The following is a 15,966-nucleotide window of genomic DNA, read 5'->3' as shown; positions in this document are numbered from 1 at the left end:
TTCCTTCCTTTCCTTCCTTGTTCCTCCCTTCCTTCCTTTTCTTTCTTCCTTTCTTTCTTTCTCTTTCTTTCTTTCTTTCTTTCTTTCCTTCTCTCTTTCTTTCTCTCTTCCTTCCTTCCTTCCTTTCCTTCCTTTCCTTTTCTTTCTTTCTTTCTTTCTTTCTTTCTTTATTTCTTTCTTTCTTTCCTCAGGAATAGGTCTTGGTTGATGCCAGACCCTTTGGCCTCAGTAAACAGTGCAGCTCAGGAAATGGATCAACCACAAGGAAGAGAAACTCTGTTTGTAGCTCTTTTCGACACTGATAGATGGGACTAGGAGACCATTTTTTCCCTGCTATCAGGTAGTTTCTCAGCCAGGCCGCACACAGCAGCTCCAAATCGATGTTAACCATTACAAATTCATGACGTTAAAAGTTCACTGGGCAATGAATTTGAATACACATTTCTCCAAAGAAGACATACAAACGGCCAATAGGCACATGAAAAGATGCTCGACATCACCAGTCGTCAGGGAAATGCACGTCAAAACCACCGCGAGAGACCACCTCACAGCCATTAGCACAGCCACTACTGGAAAAACACTAGAAAATGACAAATGTTGGCGAGGGTGTAGAGAAATGGGAGCCCGTGGTCACGGTGGGCAGGACTGTAAAATAGTGCAGCTGCTACAGTGAATAGTATGGAGGGTTCTCAAAAAATTATAGACTTCCCATTTGTTCGGGCAGTCCCACTTCTGGGGATTGGCTCAAGAGAACTGAAAGCAGGGACTCCAACTGGCATTTGCACCCCCGTGTCCACAGCAGCGTTTCATAGCCAAGAAGTGGAAACAACCCAGATGACCACAGGTGGATGCATGGCTACCCAAAACACGCTGTATACACAAGACCAAGTGTTATTCAGCCCCAAAAAGGAAGGGAAGTCCATCACGTGCTATGACATGGATGGACCTTGAGGACATTATACTAAGTGAAATTAGCCAGCCACAAAGCAACAGGTATCGTGTGATTGCGCTTCAATAAGTTACCTAGAGTAGTCACATGCAGAGAGATGGAAACCCCAGCACTGGTAACCAGGGCCTCTGGGGGAGGGGTTAAGAGTTAGTGATTAAGGGCGACAGTTTTGGTTACCGATTACAAAAATGTTCCGGATAGGGACAGTGGTGATTGTTGCACAACAGTGTGAATGTACTTTTTTTTTTTTTTTAAGTTTATTTATTTATTTAGAGAGAGTGAGACAGAGTGCAAGCAGGGTAGGGGCAGAGAGAGGGAGAGACAGAATCCCAAGCAAGCTCTGCAATGCACTGTCAGTGCAGAGCCCGATGCAGGGCTCGAACCCATGAACCCATGAACCCATGACCTGAGCCGAGACCAAGAGCCAGACGCTTAACCAACAGAGCCACCCAGGTGCCCCAACAGTGTGAATGTACTTTCCTTAATGCCATTGAACTGTACACACAGAAATGGTTTAAATGGAAAATTCTATGCTATGTATATTGTACTGCAATTTTAAGAAAAGAGAAAGAGAACTGACATTTACCCAGTTTTAAAAAAAAAATTTAGTGTCACGCCTGGGGAGGCTGTGTTCCTTCAGCGGCCCCAAATTCTGTCTCTCTTTCGTTAAAATATTATTTTGATCCACCCTCGGGACCATCCCTCCATGGTACCCACCCTGAATTCCTCAGACTTGTCTACTGGTTCCAAGCCACGTTTCACTGCGACGAATGTCTTCATCCTGGGAAGTCCCCCACGGTTTTAGAATTCAGATACCCAGACTGTGGCTTCACCCAGAGCAGAGTGGTAGATTTGGTAACTAATAATTTTTAAAAGGAATGGAGGCAACGACATTTGCTGGGGTGCTGCAGACCAAGGCTATACGCAGGCGCCTCCCCACTGGGGTGCCGACAAAAACTCTCAAGGTGGTGGGGGTGCTGCTGACCTCCCTGGGAATCCACCTGGACAGAAGCCACCTTTGGGGAAAGTGTCAGCTGGGAAGCTGGGTGGGGCAGCCTTGGAATCCACCAGAAAGCTGCCTCTGGGGGTGATGATGAACTCACTGGGATCGATCCCCCCTGGCTTCCACCTGGTGGTTGAGCTCCACGGGAACCAGGAAAGGAGCTCACACCAGAGCCCGGAGGAGAAGTCTGCAGTGCGCCCTCTACCGACAAAGCTTAGAATCTGGGTGTAGGTATGTGAGCGTTCTTCGGAGCCTGCTTGAACTCTTCTGGATGTTTGGAATTATTCCTAAGTTTAAAAACTTAAATCAAAGAACCCCTTTAACTGAAAATGACCGAAATAAGACATTGGGGAGGATGATTTTTTTTACTTTAAAAAATGCCTTGGGCTCTAGAAGAGAATTTGGTTTTGGACTTTGATTCTTTTGGACTTTAAAAGATTTTGATCTCTTTGAACTTTGATCTCATGAGGGCAACACAATTTGATTTCAGACTAACTCTTTCAAACTTTAATTTTCAAGGAGATCACACTTTCATATTTTTTTTTTCCTGGAAATTTGCAATGGAAAGGGGCTTAGAAGCAGTGTGGGGGTTCTCGCTGCTAGCTATTTACCGTTGGACTATCTTTCTGCTAAATCTTGACCTCACTGCAAAATCTCTGAAGAGCTATACTGGACATGGATATCATTTGGGATGCGGAATGGGAGAAATTCTGGTCATAGTGAGACCTTAGAGTTAACTTACTACTGTTTTGATCTGACCCATTTCTTTTAAAAACTTTTTTAATGTTTATTTTTATTTTTGAGACAGAGACAGAGTGCAAGCAGGGGAGGGGCAGAGAGAGAGAGGGAGACACAGAATCCGAAGCAGGCTCCAGGCTCTGAGCTGTCGGCACAGAGCCCGACGCGGGGCTCAAACTCACGAACCGTGAGGTCGTGACCTGGGCTAAAGTCGGCCACTTAACCGACTGAGCCACCCAGGCGTCCCTGATCTGACCCATTTCAAAACCTCTCAGCAGCAAACTTTATACTGCCCAAAGCTGACCCGGGATGATTCAGACAGAAGTGGTTGGTACAGAGGGGGCAGAAGGGTGAAGCTGAGAGCAGGGCCGTTCTGCTGCATGGTTGATTGCCACCTGCTGGCCGTGGACTCGACAGATAAATCCGATGCTTATTTAAAAGAAGATTAGGAAGTGTAGAAGGAACACTTATTCCGTTTCCGTACGGAGGAATTCCATCCAAGTAATTCCTCCATCTTGCTTGCCAACTACAAGGAAGGATGAGCAAGTTATATGGTGGGCAAGTTGGCTGGAAGGAAATGCCATGGATTTGAGGTCCACTGGCCTTCCTAAGCTTACAGGGCTGGCCCGAGGTTGTCCAGTACCATGCGTGGAAAGGGGGTGAGGCCATCTAATTGAGGAGTGAAATGGCAGCAAGTCGTATGGGGCATCCAACCCATTCCCTCCAAAGCCGTTTCCTCCAACAACTTTAATCAAGACAATGCTTTCATCTCCACCTGCCCGAACCAAGTCTCTTTCTTCATTGGCTCTAAACTTGGGAGGGAGAAGAGTGGTGCTGTTTATTAGCCCCCGCACATCCCAACTCGTCATTCAAATTATGTTCGTCTTTTTTATTTCACCGTCCACCTCAGCGCCGTCCAGTAGAACCAACGTGCAAGCCACACCCATGTAGCTATAAATTTTCTGCAGTCACATTTAAAAAATCGCGTGAAACTGATTTCAATAATACATTTAATTTAATGTAATCTTCCCAAAATGTTACCATTTCAACATGTGATCACTTAAAATTGTTAATTGGATATTATATATATATATATATATATATTTATTTTTTATTTTTTATTTTTACACTATGCCTTTGAAATCCAGTGGGTGTTGTATACATACAGCATATCTTACGTGCTGAGTGGCCACGTGACCAGTGGCTACCATATTGAACAGGGCTGGTCTGCATGATCTTGCCTATCAAAGAAAGGAAGGCTAGTTTTCCACTGTGATTTTGTCTAGGTGAATTATACCAACGAATTCAGGCTATCTCTCCCTTCCCCCCTCTCTCCCACAAACACACGTCTTTTTCATTTTCTCAAGGGACCAGGAATAGGTTCAAGTTGTTTCTGACATACTTTCCCCCAGACAGCTATTTCTTTGAGCGTAACATGTGCCTTGACTAGAACACATGGCCATTTGGTTTGCTTGCAGTTAAAAGTGAGATTTTAGACCCACGGGACTGTGATTTATAGATGACAGTATTTTGCATTTTTTTCACAAGTTCAAGGGCCGCCTGAAGTTCATAGTTGAAGATGGACCTGGGTGAGCTGGGGTGACACATGAAGGCCCCTTGAGGCCACCCACAGGTAGTCAGGTGCTGATGGGTCTGGATGAGTGAGGTTTCTGAGACCTAATTGAAGCCCCTCCCCCTTCCCCAGCTGACTTGGGGTTTAGCTTAATGACTGAGATTCCTAATTTCCTTCTAGTAGTGGGGAGGGAGCAGGTCACCAGCAGGACTGTTGACCACGTGTTTGCTGCTGTCACAGACCTCAGCCTGGGCAGGACAAATTCACTGGCCCCTCTGGAAGGCCCAACGCTTTGGAAAAGCCTGGAACTTGTGTGTGTGAGATCGTGGCATCCCGGGGCACCTGACAGCTGCTTCTCCACACTCATGGGAGGACGCCAACGTGTGCGACTCCCTCGCTTACTAAAAGAGAGGTTACATCTCAGAACCAATAGGCCTCTCAGAATTCCTGACTGGCCGTGGTGGAGTCAGGCATGGGGCACCCATGAGAACCCCACTCAAGCTGGAAGAGCGAGGCCAGTGGTGGGGTGGGGTTGCCCTGAGGGACACGGATGGTTAAAGGGCATCTCTTGGCCAGGAGCACAAAGCCTTAACTAACGGGGAGACACAATGAGGTGAAGGCACCCCTTCTCCAGGATTCCGGGTGGTATAAGATTAGACATCAGAGAAACAGACGGTGATGCGGAGAGAGCCCAGGATGGAAGGCACTGCCGGGAGGAGAGAGAAGGGTCGCTGGGGCTCCAAGTCAGGGAGTGGGGTGCAGAGACAGGTGCAGCGAAGAGTCTGTCTGGGAGCCCCTACCCCCTGGGAGGAGAGGCTGAGGCTGAGGGGTGGATGGGGAGGGAAGGATGGCCTCTCCGCCCCCCACCCTCCACCTCCCACCTCCCAGTGTTGGCTCAACAGCCTTCATAAGGACTGGACTTTCTGTCAAGGACATTTTCTCCGAGACCACAAATCCACACCCAAATGGAGCCCTGGATTTCATTCGGGTTACACGTGGGTCGTGGCTGAGGCACCCAAATCCAGGAATGGAACCTGGCGGGTAAGTGTCAGAGGTGGGTCTCGGACCTCCATGCTAACTCACTCTTTCTTGTTTTCTTCCAGACATTCCACAGAAGAAACAAAACCCCAGGCTTAGTGACTACCTATTCTGTGCCTGGTATCATTACTGATAGCGTTTATTTGGAACTTTAAGGACACATACACTAAGCCAACAGTATTAAATGTGGAGAAAGCTGTCTATTTACTGATTGTTGACGCACCATGAGCAACCTCTGTGGAATCTCTAGAAGTAAGAAAGAGTTTTATTCGAGCCCAAGTGAGGACAGCTCCCAGGGAAACACGCTTGTCACAGGGAAGAAAGTGCTCTGGAGAATGAACAGTTTTTACAGGGTTCTATACTTTCTTATGTCTTGTAAAAGCTCAAAAGATTGTGGATTTGCATTCAGGCAGGAATCACAAGTTTTATCAGAGAGGAATGCAGGGAGGCACCTGGGTGGCCCGGCTCAGTTGGTTAAGTGTCTGACTCTTGATTTCGGCTCAGGTCATGATCCCAGGGTTGTGGATGGAGCCCCAGGTCTGGCTTTGTGCCGAGCACAGAGCCTGCTTAAGATTCTCTCTCCCTTGCCCTCTGCCCTTCAGCTCTCCGCTCCACCCCCCCCCCCCCCCGCTGGTGCCCTCTCTCTAAAATTAAAAAAAAAAGACAGAAATTTTTTAAAAAAGAGAGAAAGGAGCACTGACTGATATCTCAAGGATGAGATGGTTTTCCTTCAGGGGCTCATTCACAGAGCAGGTGGGGGTGGGTGCACAAACCAGGCCTTTAGAGGGCTTTTCTGTCATCGCTATGCTCACCAAGAACTTAAAACAAGGACACGAGAACAACAGAAGCAGGTAGCACAGTGGCCCAGGCATGGGATGGCAACCGTTTCGCCGCTTGGACGGTGAGAGGTGTAGACAACCAGACGGGCAGGCTGTGGTCTGAAATGGTGACGGTGGCTCTTTCCCCTCCACTCTTTTAAGTCTTTCCTCAACTTCCCATGATCTATTTCCCTACCGTGATGGGGGGCTGGGGGGGGGCGTCTCCTCCTTTCCCATCATACGGTCCTTCTTTTTACCCCCATTCAGGGACACAATTTTGAGAAAAAAAAATCTCAACAATAACGCAACAAGTTTTTGGCACACAGATGTTCACTTTACCACTATGTATAAGTTTAAAAAATCGCCATTAGTCCAAACGTCCCTGAAAGAGGAGGGCAGCTACCGGACCCCTTGCTGCTTTCCTTCTTCCGGCTCTTTTCAGTAACCATACTGTTTTACCATAAACTCTAACCAGTAACCAGCACGGGCAAAGGCACGGGACCCAGTCCTGACCAATCAGAGTGGTCCCTGCACCTTTGCTCCGCCCCTTTCCCCTTGGACGCCCCCAACTGGAAGGAAGGGGGCCACTGAGAGGTTTGGGGGTGCCGGGAGGGGTGGGCCCTCTTCCCTCAACCTGGTGGAAGCCTGGCTAACAAACGGGAGCCTGATGATGGGCGTTGAGGAAGGCACCTGTTGGGAGGAGCCCTGGGTGTTGTATGGAAACCAATGTGACAATAAATTTCATATTAAAAAAAAAAAAAAGAAATGGGAACCTGATGACATCATTTTTACCCTCTGGATCCAGACACACCTGAAGTCCACTGTACCCCTAAGCTTTTTAAGTACATGCGTCAATAAACTCCCCTTTTTTGGGTAGGCCAGTTTGCGTTGGTTTTGGCCACTTGAAACAGAAAGTGATGACTAACGTGTCTAATTTAAAAGACTACATATGAGGCGCCCGGGTGGCTTGGTCGGTTAAGCGTCCGGCTTCGGCTCAGGTCATGATCTCACGGTCTGTGAGTTCGAGCCCGCGTCGGGCTCTGTGTTGACAGCTCAGAGCCTGGAGCCTGTTTCAGATTCTGTGTCTCCCTCTCTCTCTGCTCCTCCCCTGTTCATGCCTCCCCTGTTCATGCTCTGTCTCTCTCTGTCTCAAAAATAAATAAGAGTTAAAAAAATTAAAAAAATAAAATAAAATAAAAGACTACATATAATCAAGAGAATATTGTGCAACACACGAAAAAAGTCTATAAAAACCAAGTGAAATATAGAAGGGCAGGAAAATATCGTTAAGTGAAAACAGCAAAATGGAAAGTGTTAGATCTGTAGGCAAATGAAGGAATTGAGAATGAGAGCAAGACCACTCAGTGGGTTGCAGAAAAAAAAAAATCTATTATGTAACGGCAGCCTGGAGGAAGCCCCGCCCCCCGCCCGCACGCAGTCTAATGACGGCTACACTTTAACACCCAAAGCAAGTAACCACGGGAAGGAAATTCCACACCCGGCTGCCAACAGTGGTCACCCTTGGTTGATGCATTGTTTCCAACGCCTGGTTTTTACTTTCCTGAACTTTAAAAAAAGTTGTATCTCATGTCCATGCACTGCTTTCAAAATAGCAGCTAAAACATAAAAAAGAAGAAAAGAAGAAGAGACAGGTGAATGGGGAAGCCTGGAGAGGTCCTAAGTTGCACAGAGCACTTGGGGAGAAAGGGAGGGCTCCTGATGGAATCTGGTCCGTCAGGTTCCGGTGACATCCCTGTGTGTGTAAACCCAGGGTTTTACTGCAGGGGAGGGGGAGGAAGAGAGCAGAGCAAGGCAGCCGGTGAGCGCAAGGTGAGCCCAAGGTGAGCCCAAGGTGACCTTCACCTGAGGGACCCTCCTTGTCTTACGGTCCCCGCTTAGCAGAGAGCCTATGTGCACATGAGCAACCGGGATGCTGACAAAGCAGTGGGAATGAGGTGGCTCCCCAGGGAAGAGTGGGGGACAATGAAGAAGCCGGGTGGCAAAGGAGAGGCAGGACAGATGGCCCTGGCCACCCTCACCAGCCGACAGCGCCCTCAGGACCCAGGTGGACCTCCCGGTTGCTCAGTTTCCAGGCATCCCTTCTGCCAACCAGCCCGCCTCCGCCCTGCCCCTTTTAATTCTGCTCAGAGGCCCGGCGGGTCAACCTGCCCTCGTCCTCTTGTGTCCCCTGGGATCCTGCTTCCCCAAGCCTGGCTGGGGGCTGGGGCAGAGACCCCGTGGCTCCTCCCGAAGATGAGCTCCTGGGTCTTTCCTCTTGCAAGAGTTTCTGTAAAGAAAGGAAAACAGCAGTCACAGGAGAGCTACAGAGGGCTCCGGCTCAGCCTGGCGGGCAGCTCCGGGGGCTTCGGCGGTCAGGCTTCCTGGCTGTGTATCCTGACTCTGTCACCACCCAGCTGAGAACTTGGCGAGCCTCAGAAGCTCCCCGTCTTAGCCAGCTGGGTCTGTCCTAGCAGAACACCACAGGCCGGCGCCTTGGATAACAGGAATGTATTTTCTCCTTGTTCTGGAGGCTCCGGCCCATTGGGTTCCTGGTGAGATGTCCCTCCGGGCTTGCTGATGGCTCCCACAGCCTTTCCTCTGTGCGGGTGCAGGCAGAGAGAGAGAGAGAGAGAGCCCTCTTGTGTTCCTTCCTCTGCTTAGGACACAGTCGTATAGAATCACCCCTTCCTGTGACCTGAATCAGCCCCAATCACTTCCCAAAGGCCCTCTTTGGGACCTCTTCCGAGTCACATTGGGACTTCAATCACAAATGTTCAGGGGACACATGCCAGTCCACAACACTCCATGTGGCTCAGTGCCCTCTTCTGTTCAACCGGGAAGACCCTCTTAGAGCACTGAGAAAGAAATAGAAGGCATGACCAGGGCTGTCCAGGACAGGCGCCATTATCATCAAGATGCCCCCGACGTCATTTGGACCTTTGGGGCCACCGTCTACCCCACGTCCTCAGGAACATCCAAGCAAACTACACACACACATACACACACACACACACATGCACGCCCCGGCTCCTTCAACACCTTTCCCATAAACCTTGGTGCCCATAAGTCCCAGTTCAAGCTTCCCGCCTCCCTCCCCCAGCTTCACCCAAGAGGGAGATGTCAGCCTCACCCTCCTCTTCAGGCTCTCATAGAGCTGGGTGAGTTCTGTCAGCGTCCTTTCCAGCTCCCAGGTCTGGGCCCTCAGCTCTTCCGCAGACTTTGTCCTTGCTCCTTCCTTCAGTCGCTTCCAGTCCTTCAGGAGGGCGGTCAAGTCCTGGCCGAGGGATAAGCCCGCCATCGCACTCCCCAGCAAGCGAATGTTTGTCGTCATCAGCAGCGTCGTGCCTTTAAAGGCCCTTTGCACCTGCCTGCTCCTTCGGGCCGAGACTCGGCCAGTGGTCAGGAGACGCTTAGCAGCAGTGGCCAGACGTGGGTGGGCTCTAGCTATCTGAAGGGCCCGGATGTCCTTCTTAATATCCTTGATGGCACTTCCATAATCATAAGCCATCTTTCCAACAGCCATGAGGTAAGATGCCTTCTGCCCCCCGGGCTCCCTGACCTCGTGGCCACGGGTGGGCACTAGGCTGCTGGCCTGAGCTCGGGCTTCTTGATTTCGAAAGTGTCCCAAAATGTTGGTCAAGATGCTGGTGACCCCAGCTGCTGTCCCCAGACCTTTACCAGCAGCGGAGAACATCAGACTTCCTCCTGCTGTTGCTGGAGCAAGGATTAGAGCCAGGATGCTCATGGCTCCTGAGACCACCGCCATGGAGTTGGCCGCCATGTTGGTTTTGGTGAGTGTTCTGTGGGTTGTGTCGATGTGGTCTGCAAGGGCGTGGAGCTTTCTGATGCCTGCTTCTAGCTCCTCCTTCACGATGGGGAACTCTTCCAAAAATGTTATCTCTTCAGCTGACAGACCCTCCTCTCCTTGCTGCACACCTTCACACGGAAGAATGTCATCCTGGTCCCTGTGGATGAGTGAAATAAAGATTTGGCTTCAGTCTCCCAGGTGGCAAAGTCACACTCTTAGGTCCATTGCGGTTTCTGGATGCTCTCGCCACTCCTGACTCTGAGTCCTTCCTGCCTCTCCCTGGCACCTCTGTTACCTCTGACCCAACTGTGGAGAGTCCCAGAACGCTGTTGGGAACTGCTCCTTCCGTAAAGAGAAGAAACACGTAAGAGGGGCTTCTGGAGGGACAAATGTCCTGAGGGACATTTTCAGCCTTGTTCAGAGACACTGTCACCCAGGAGAGGGCAGTGGGGGAATGGTAAGATCTGAGTCAAGATGAGCAACGTGGGACTAACGGAGGGACCGGTGTGGGAAACGCAGGAGAAAGAGGAGACCAGGTTGAGAGTCCCGTATATGCAGAGGCTAATCGGAGGAAGGAGGCGCCATATTGTACAACGCAGCCTACACGTCCGTGACCTTGAGTTTGGCTGCTGTGGTGACCTTTGCTTCCACCAGGAGTTGTACACCAAGAGGACTGAGGTGAGTTATCACCAACGTTCTGGAGGTTCTCCTCGGCACGTGGCCAGCTTCACTTGGCCACTCAAACGGACGGGATTGGTCCTTCGTGGAAGACGTCAGAGACAAAGGGACCCAGGCTTCTCCTCCCCAGTATCTCATGGTACAAAGTATCACCCCAGCGGAGTCTGACCTTATGGGAGAGCGGTATCAGGCAAGAGCAAACGGACTCCAAGAGCCATCGCTCCACCAGGGAGGGCGTAGGAGGCCTGGTGACGACACAGTTTCCCTGGCCCAGAGGAGGCAATCAGACCTGGAAGGGACCCCAACCAGGACCCAAGCTGCCTCCTTTACTTTTCAGCAGAGGCCACAGAAGCCCAGAGAGGGAAGGGGGACTTGCCCTGAGGAGCGCATGAGGTGGGGGCGGAGCTCCGAGAACCTTCTATCCTGCCGGTTGTTTCTTTCTCCTCTGTCAGCTGATGTCAGGAACTCCTCACTGAAGTATATATGCTTATACTGTTGAATCTCTCTCTCTTCACACACACACACACACACACACACCAATTTCTTAATGGGAAAGGTTAAAAACCAAATAGACTTCCAAGGAAACCCCTTAGCGCTAATAAACTAGCAAATTTAGGCCCAATGATCAGTTAACCAGCAGCCATAAATCAGGTCACGGAGCAGAAGGTTGCGGGGCGGGGGGTGCTGGCCGTGGGAAAGGGGAGGGATGCAGGCAAGGAGGCGGGCACTGCCGAGGAACCTTAAGCTTTACGTTGTGGGCAACGCAGCCCTGCCTGCTCGCTGTGTTTCCTCAAGTGAATAGGGACAAAGAGGAGAAAGGGCGAGCAGGGGCAGAGTTGACACCCCCACTCTGTGCTCACTACAAAGTCACGAGATGGCGGTGCCCACTGACGGGTGTAGACTTGTGGTCCCACTGGAGGAGGCACCACGCAGTGTAGATGCCCTAACTCACTCAGCGGACATATGCTGATTTTCTACCTTGGGCTGCAAGCTGCTGGGGGCTTCTGCCAATGAATGGATAATCGGGCCCGAGTTCATCAATGCAGGGCCACGAAGGGGCTTTTTTGGTGATGTGTGAGCCTTCACGGGCCTGCCCTCTGCGAGGGGGGCAGTTTCTGCCCTTTGAGGCCTATCGCCCGGGGTCATGCACCTGATGGGATCTCGCTTCTTCTGTCCAAAATATTTAGCATAGTCCCTTTTTTCTCCTTGTCATGTATCAAGAGGATGCCCAGGACGTTTCGGCAGAAGCAGCCTTCCCCGGGGACAAAGCTCTCCCAGTTACCTCTGCAAACCAATGCCAGCCTCGAAGCCTTTCCCCGTCTGGTCATCCACCAGCTCCTGGGCCACCAAAGCCGTGCTCGTTCTGCCCATGGGAGAATGAGAGGTGTCCTCACCAGTCAGACAGCCTTCTGGTTGGGCACATGGAAAGCAAGGTTACTGCCGGTGCCCTGATCCTTGTGAAGTTCAAGGTTTGTGGAGGGATTTTAGACTACATAAAATCAAAATAATGAAAAACTCACAACGTACTAAATATTTGAAAACTATTGTTTGTACGTTTTATATCGAGGGGCAGCTTATATACAGGAAGTAGACAAAGTAAAGTCCTCGGCTCAGTAAACGTTCACTTATATACACCCCCGAGGAATCACCATCCAGATCAAGATACAGGACAGCGGTTTCTGACTTCTATAACCATGGGTCAGTTTGCCTACTCTTGAATTTCACATGAATGGACTAATTTCTTTAGCTTCCTTCACTCAATATGATGTGTATGAAATGCGCTCATGTGGTGGGTATCACAGATTTTAAAAATTATGGCTGTGGGGCACCTGGGTGGCTCAGTCGGCTAAGCGTCTGACTTCGACTCAGATCATGATCTCACGGTTTGTGAGTTCAAGCCCTGCATCTGGCAGTGTGCTGACAACTCAGAGCCTGGAGCCTGCTTCAGATTCTGTGCCTCCCTCTCTCTCTCCCCTTCCTCTACTCGCATTCTCTCTCTCTTTCTCTCTCTCTCTCTGTCTCTCAAAAATAAACATAAAAAAATTTTTTTTAAATGATTGCTATGGAGTATTTCATTGTATAAATACACTGCAATTTATTGATCTATTCTTCCACTGATGGGTATGTTTGGATTGTTTCCAGCCATTGGCTGTTGTGATCGAATTGATTATAACGATGAAAAGATCATTTCACAAGACAAGAGAACGATTTATAAGGCCCTTTTTACAAGTTAGATTCCAACGGACATATTGATATTATATTAGTATTATGAGAACTGTAAAAGGTCCTGCCTGAGCATACAGCTGGGATCTAAAATCCATCCCAGAATCGACTTGCCAAGGTGTGAGCCCTTGGGGGCCAGGGATGGGGGGAGGTGCTGTGTCTATCGGGAGAAAGGAGCACTTTGATTGCTTGCTCGCTTGATTGATTGATTGCATGAAGTTGCTATCCATTTGTGGATCCAGGCGTCCTCAGAGCTATATCTACACTTGTTAAGTGGGTGAGCTTTTTCTCATAAACCCCAGGACACTGTATGAGCCAGTAGTGGTCCTCATCTCACTTATATGTTAAAAATGATCACTCAGGCTGGAAAATAGACTCTAGATTTGCAAAAGAGGAAGCAAGGAGGCCAGTTAGAAGCTGTTGCAATAGTCAGAGTGAGAGGGGACAGCTGCAAGGGACCAGGTTGATAGAAGTGATGGCAAGGATTATATTTGTAAGAAGCCACAGGATTCATCAGGGGATGTGGGATGTGGGAGAACAGAGTCCCAGATGACTTCAGGGTGAGTCAGGTCTGGGGCCTGAGGGACTGTTGCAGTGAACGTTTCAGACTCACTTTGGGGTGGGTTAAGTCTGAGGTGCCCGTGAGACATCCAAGCGATGCTTGAGTAGGCAGTGGATATATGATTCCTGTTCCGGCTGGGGGATGAAATGTGGGAACCATCTGTGTAGAAAGCGCTCGAAGCCATGAAATGGCATAAGAGCCTTAGGGAGAGAGTACCAGCAGAGGCCAGGGATGGTCCCAGGCCGAACCCCAGAGTACCCCAACAGTTAAACCCGGGAAGAAGACAAGAAAGCAGCAAGAAAAGGAAAAGAAGCAGCGGGTGAAGCACAAGGAGAACAAGGACTTTGGCATTTTGGGAGCCACGTCTTTGTGTATCCTTGTGCTTTTCAATGTTCTGGATCACTCCGCTTTTCGTCTCTCTCTTACAAAGACATCACTGGATTCTGTTCTCCCCTCTAAGGAAAATGGCTGGGATGGAGAAAAGCTTACCTTGGCAGATGTGAGGGGCCTCCATTGTGGTGAAGGTCCAAGCGGTGTCTCTGCTCTTCTCCATACTCAGAAGGGCAGGGCGTCCGGCTGGGAAGAGACATGGTTTTAATCTTCCAGAAGAGGAAACTCACCTATAGTTAGTATAGAGACAGTAGGGCAGGGTGGGTGGGAAGTCCCCCTCTGTCACATACCAGTTCTGTGATTTCAAGAAAATTAACTCACTGCTCTGTTTCCTTTTCCTTATCTGTGAAATAGCTAGGACAATGCCAACCCCAATAAACAGTGAGGAGCAGTAATTTTTCGTGATTAAAATGATGTAATCACAAACAGGATAAAAACCCTCTCTCAAGATGAGAACACCCTTATATTGGCTTAGAAAGCAAAGCCCAGCTATATACACTGTTTACAAGAGATCTGTCTGAAACATAGTGAGCCAGAAAAAGTTAAAATGGACAGTCAGAGCAGGCCCAGGAGGTGGCTGTATCTATAAAGGGGCAGGGAGGCGGGGCACAAGGGGTCCGTGTCACAGACGTGTTCTGTATCTCAATTGTGATGTTGACCACACAAATCCACACGTGTGAAAAAATTGCATAGAACTAAATACTCACACAAATGAGTGGGGGTAAAGCTGGGGGGCTCTGATTAAGTTCGGTGGTTCATATCAACCACCATATCAACCATCGCTGATTGCCCATGGGAATGCCAAGACGCTTTGAAAGACCTCTGGGAAATTCTCACAAAGCTCAACATACTCTGATCATACGATCCAGCAATCACGCTCCTGGATATTTACCCAGAGGAGTTGAAGACTTAGGTCCACACAAAGACATGCACACGGATATTTATAGCAACTTCATTCATAATTGCCAAAGCTTGGAGACCACCAAGATGTCCTTCGGTAGTGAATAAACAAAGTGTGGTCCCGTCAGATAAAGGCGTCTTATTCAGCACTAAAAGAAATGAGCTATCGAGCCATGAAAAGACATAGGGGAGCCTTAAATGCATGTTACTAAGCAGAAGGAGCCAGTCTGAAAAGGCTACATTCTGTGTGATTCCCACCACATGACTTGACATTCTGGAAAAAGGCGTAACTCTGGAGACTGTAAAAAGATCAGTGGTTGCCAGGGGCTGGGGAGAGGGAGAAATGAATGGGTGCAGCACAGAGGATTTTTAGGTCAGGGAGACTATTCTGTCAGATACTATAGCGGTAGACACGTGTCATTATCCATTTGCCCAAACCCGTAAAATCTACGCCAAGAGTGAACCCCGATGCCAACTATGGACTCTGGGTGATAACGATGTGTCAGCGTAGGCTCACCATCTGCAAGGAGTGGACCACTCTGGTCTGGGATGTTAATAGTGGGGGAGGCTCTGCATGTGCGGGGAGCCAGGGGGCATAAGGGGAATCTCTTTGGGCTCCCCTCCATTTTGCTGTGAATTTAAAACTGCTCTAAAAAAAAAAAAAAAGTCTATAAAAAAAAAGAAAAGAGCCGGGCATAGCATGCAGATACAAATAGGAAGCATCAGAGCATTATTTGTAATATAAAAAAATTAAAGGAAAGAAAGAAAAGAAAAGGAAAAAGGAAAATCGAAAAACCACCCCAAATGGATCAGCTGAGTAAACTAGGGTTTATCTAACGATGAAACGGTGTGTAGTCATTAAACCAAATGAGGCAAATCCATGTGAACAGAGGGAAGGATCTCCAGCATACACTGGTAAATACAAAGGCAGAGTGTGGAACACTGTATACTACACTTGAACTTGTGTAGGAGAAAGACACGTGTGTTTGTAGAGACAAGAAGCCAGTAACATTGATTGGACTGGAGGTCAGGGATGAGAGAGGGAAGCTTGCTTTTTTTTTTTTTTTTAATGTTTATTTATGTTAGAGAGAGAGAGAGAGGGAGAGAGCCCACGATCAAGGGAGGGGCAGAGAGAGAAGGAGACAGAAAATCAGAAGCAGGTTCCGCGCTGTCAGCACAGACTCGAACCCAGGAACCTTGAGATCACAACCTGAGCTGAAGTCGGACGCTCGACCCACTGAGCCACCCAGGAGCCCCGGGAAGCTTGCTTTTCACGCTACGCCCTT

The 15,966-nt window shown here is 49.2% G+C and overlaps 1 protein-coding gene across 1 annotated transcript in view; it reads right to left on the bottom strand.

Annotated features, from left to right (window-relative positions):
* APOL6 (apolipoprotein L6) overlaps positions 1-12,000 on the bottom strand; it is a 15,765-nt gene extending 3,765 nt beyond the window's left edge. Inside the window, exons 1-2 of the mRNA XM_049626724.1 lie at positions 11,888-12,000; positions 9,159-10,084 (exon numbers count right to left, since the gene is read on the bottom strand). Coding sequence (XP_049482681.1) covers positions 9,159-10,084; positions 11,888-11,976 — 1,015 coding nt within the window. The 5' untranslated portion in view covers positions 11,977-12,000. The remainder of the gene's footprint in view (positions 1-9,158; positions 10,085-11,887) is intronic.
* Between the last annotated feature and the right edge of the window lie 3,966 nt (positions 12,001-15,966).

This window comes from Panthera uncia, chromosome B4 (assembly GCF_023721935.1).
Source record: "Panthera uncia isolate 11264 chromosome B4, Puncia_PCG_1.0, whole genome shotgun sequence".
NCBI classification, from domain to species: domain Eukaryota; kingdom Metazoa; phylum Chordata; class Mammalia; order Carnivora; family Felidae; genus Panthera; species Panthera uncia.
Note: the sequence above shows the minus strand (reverse complement) of the source record. Positions and strands in the feature narration are given on the sequence as shown.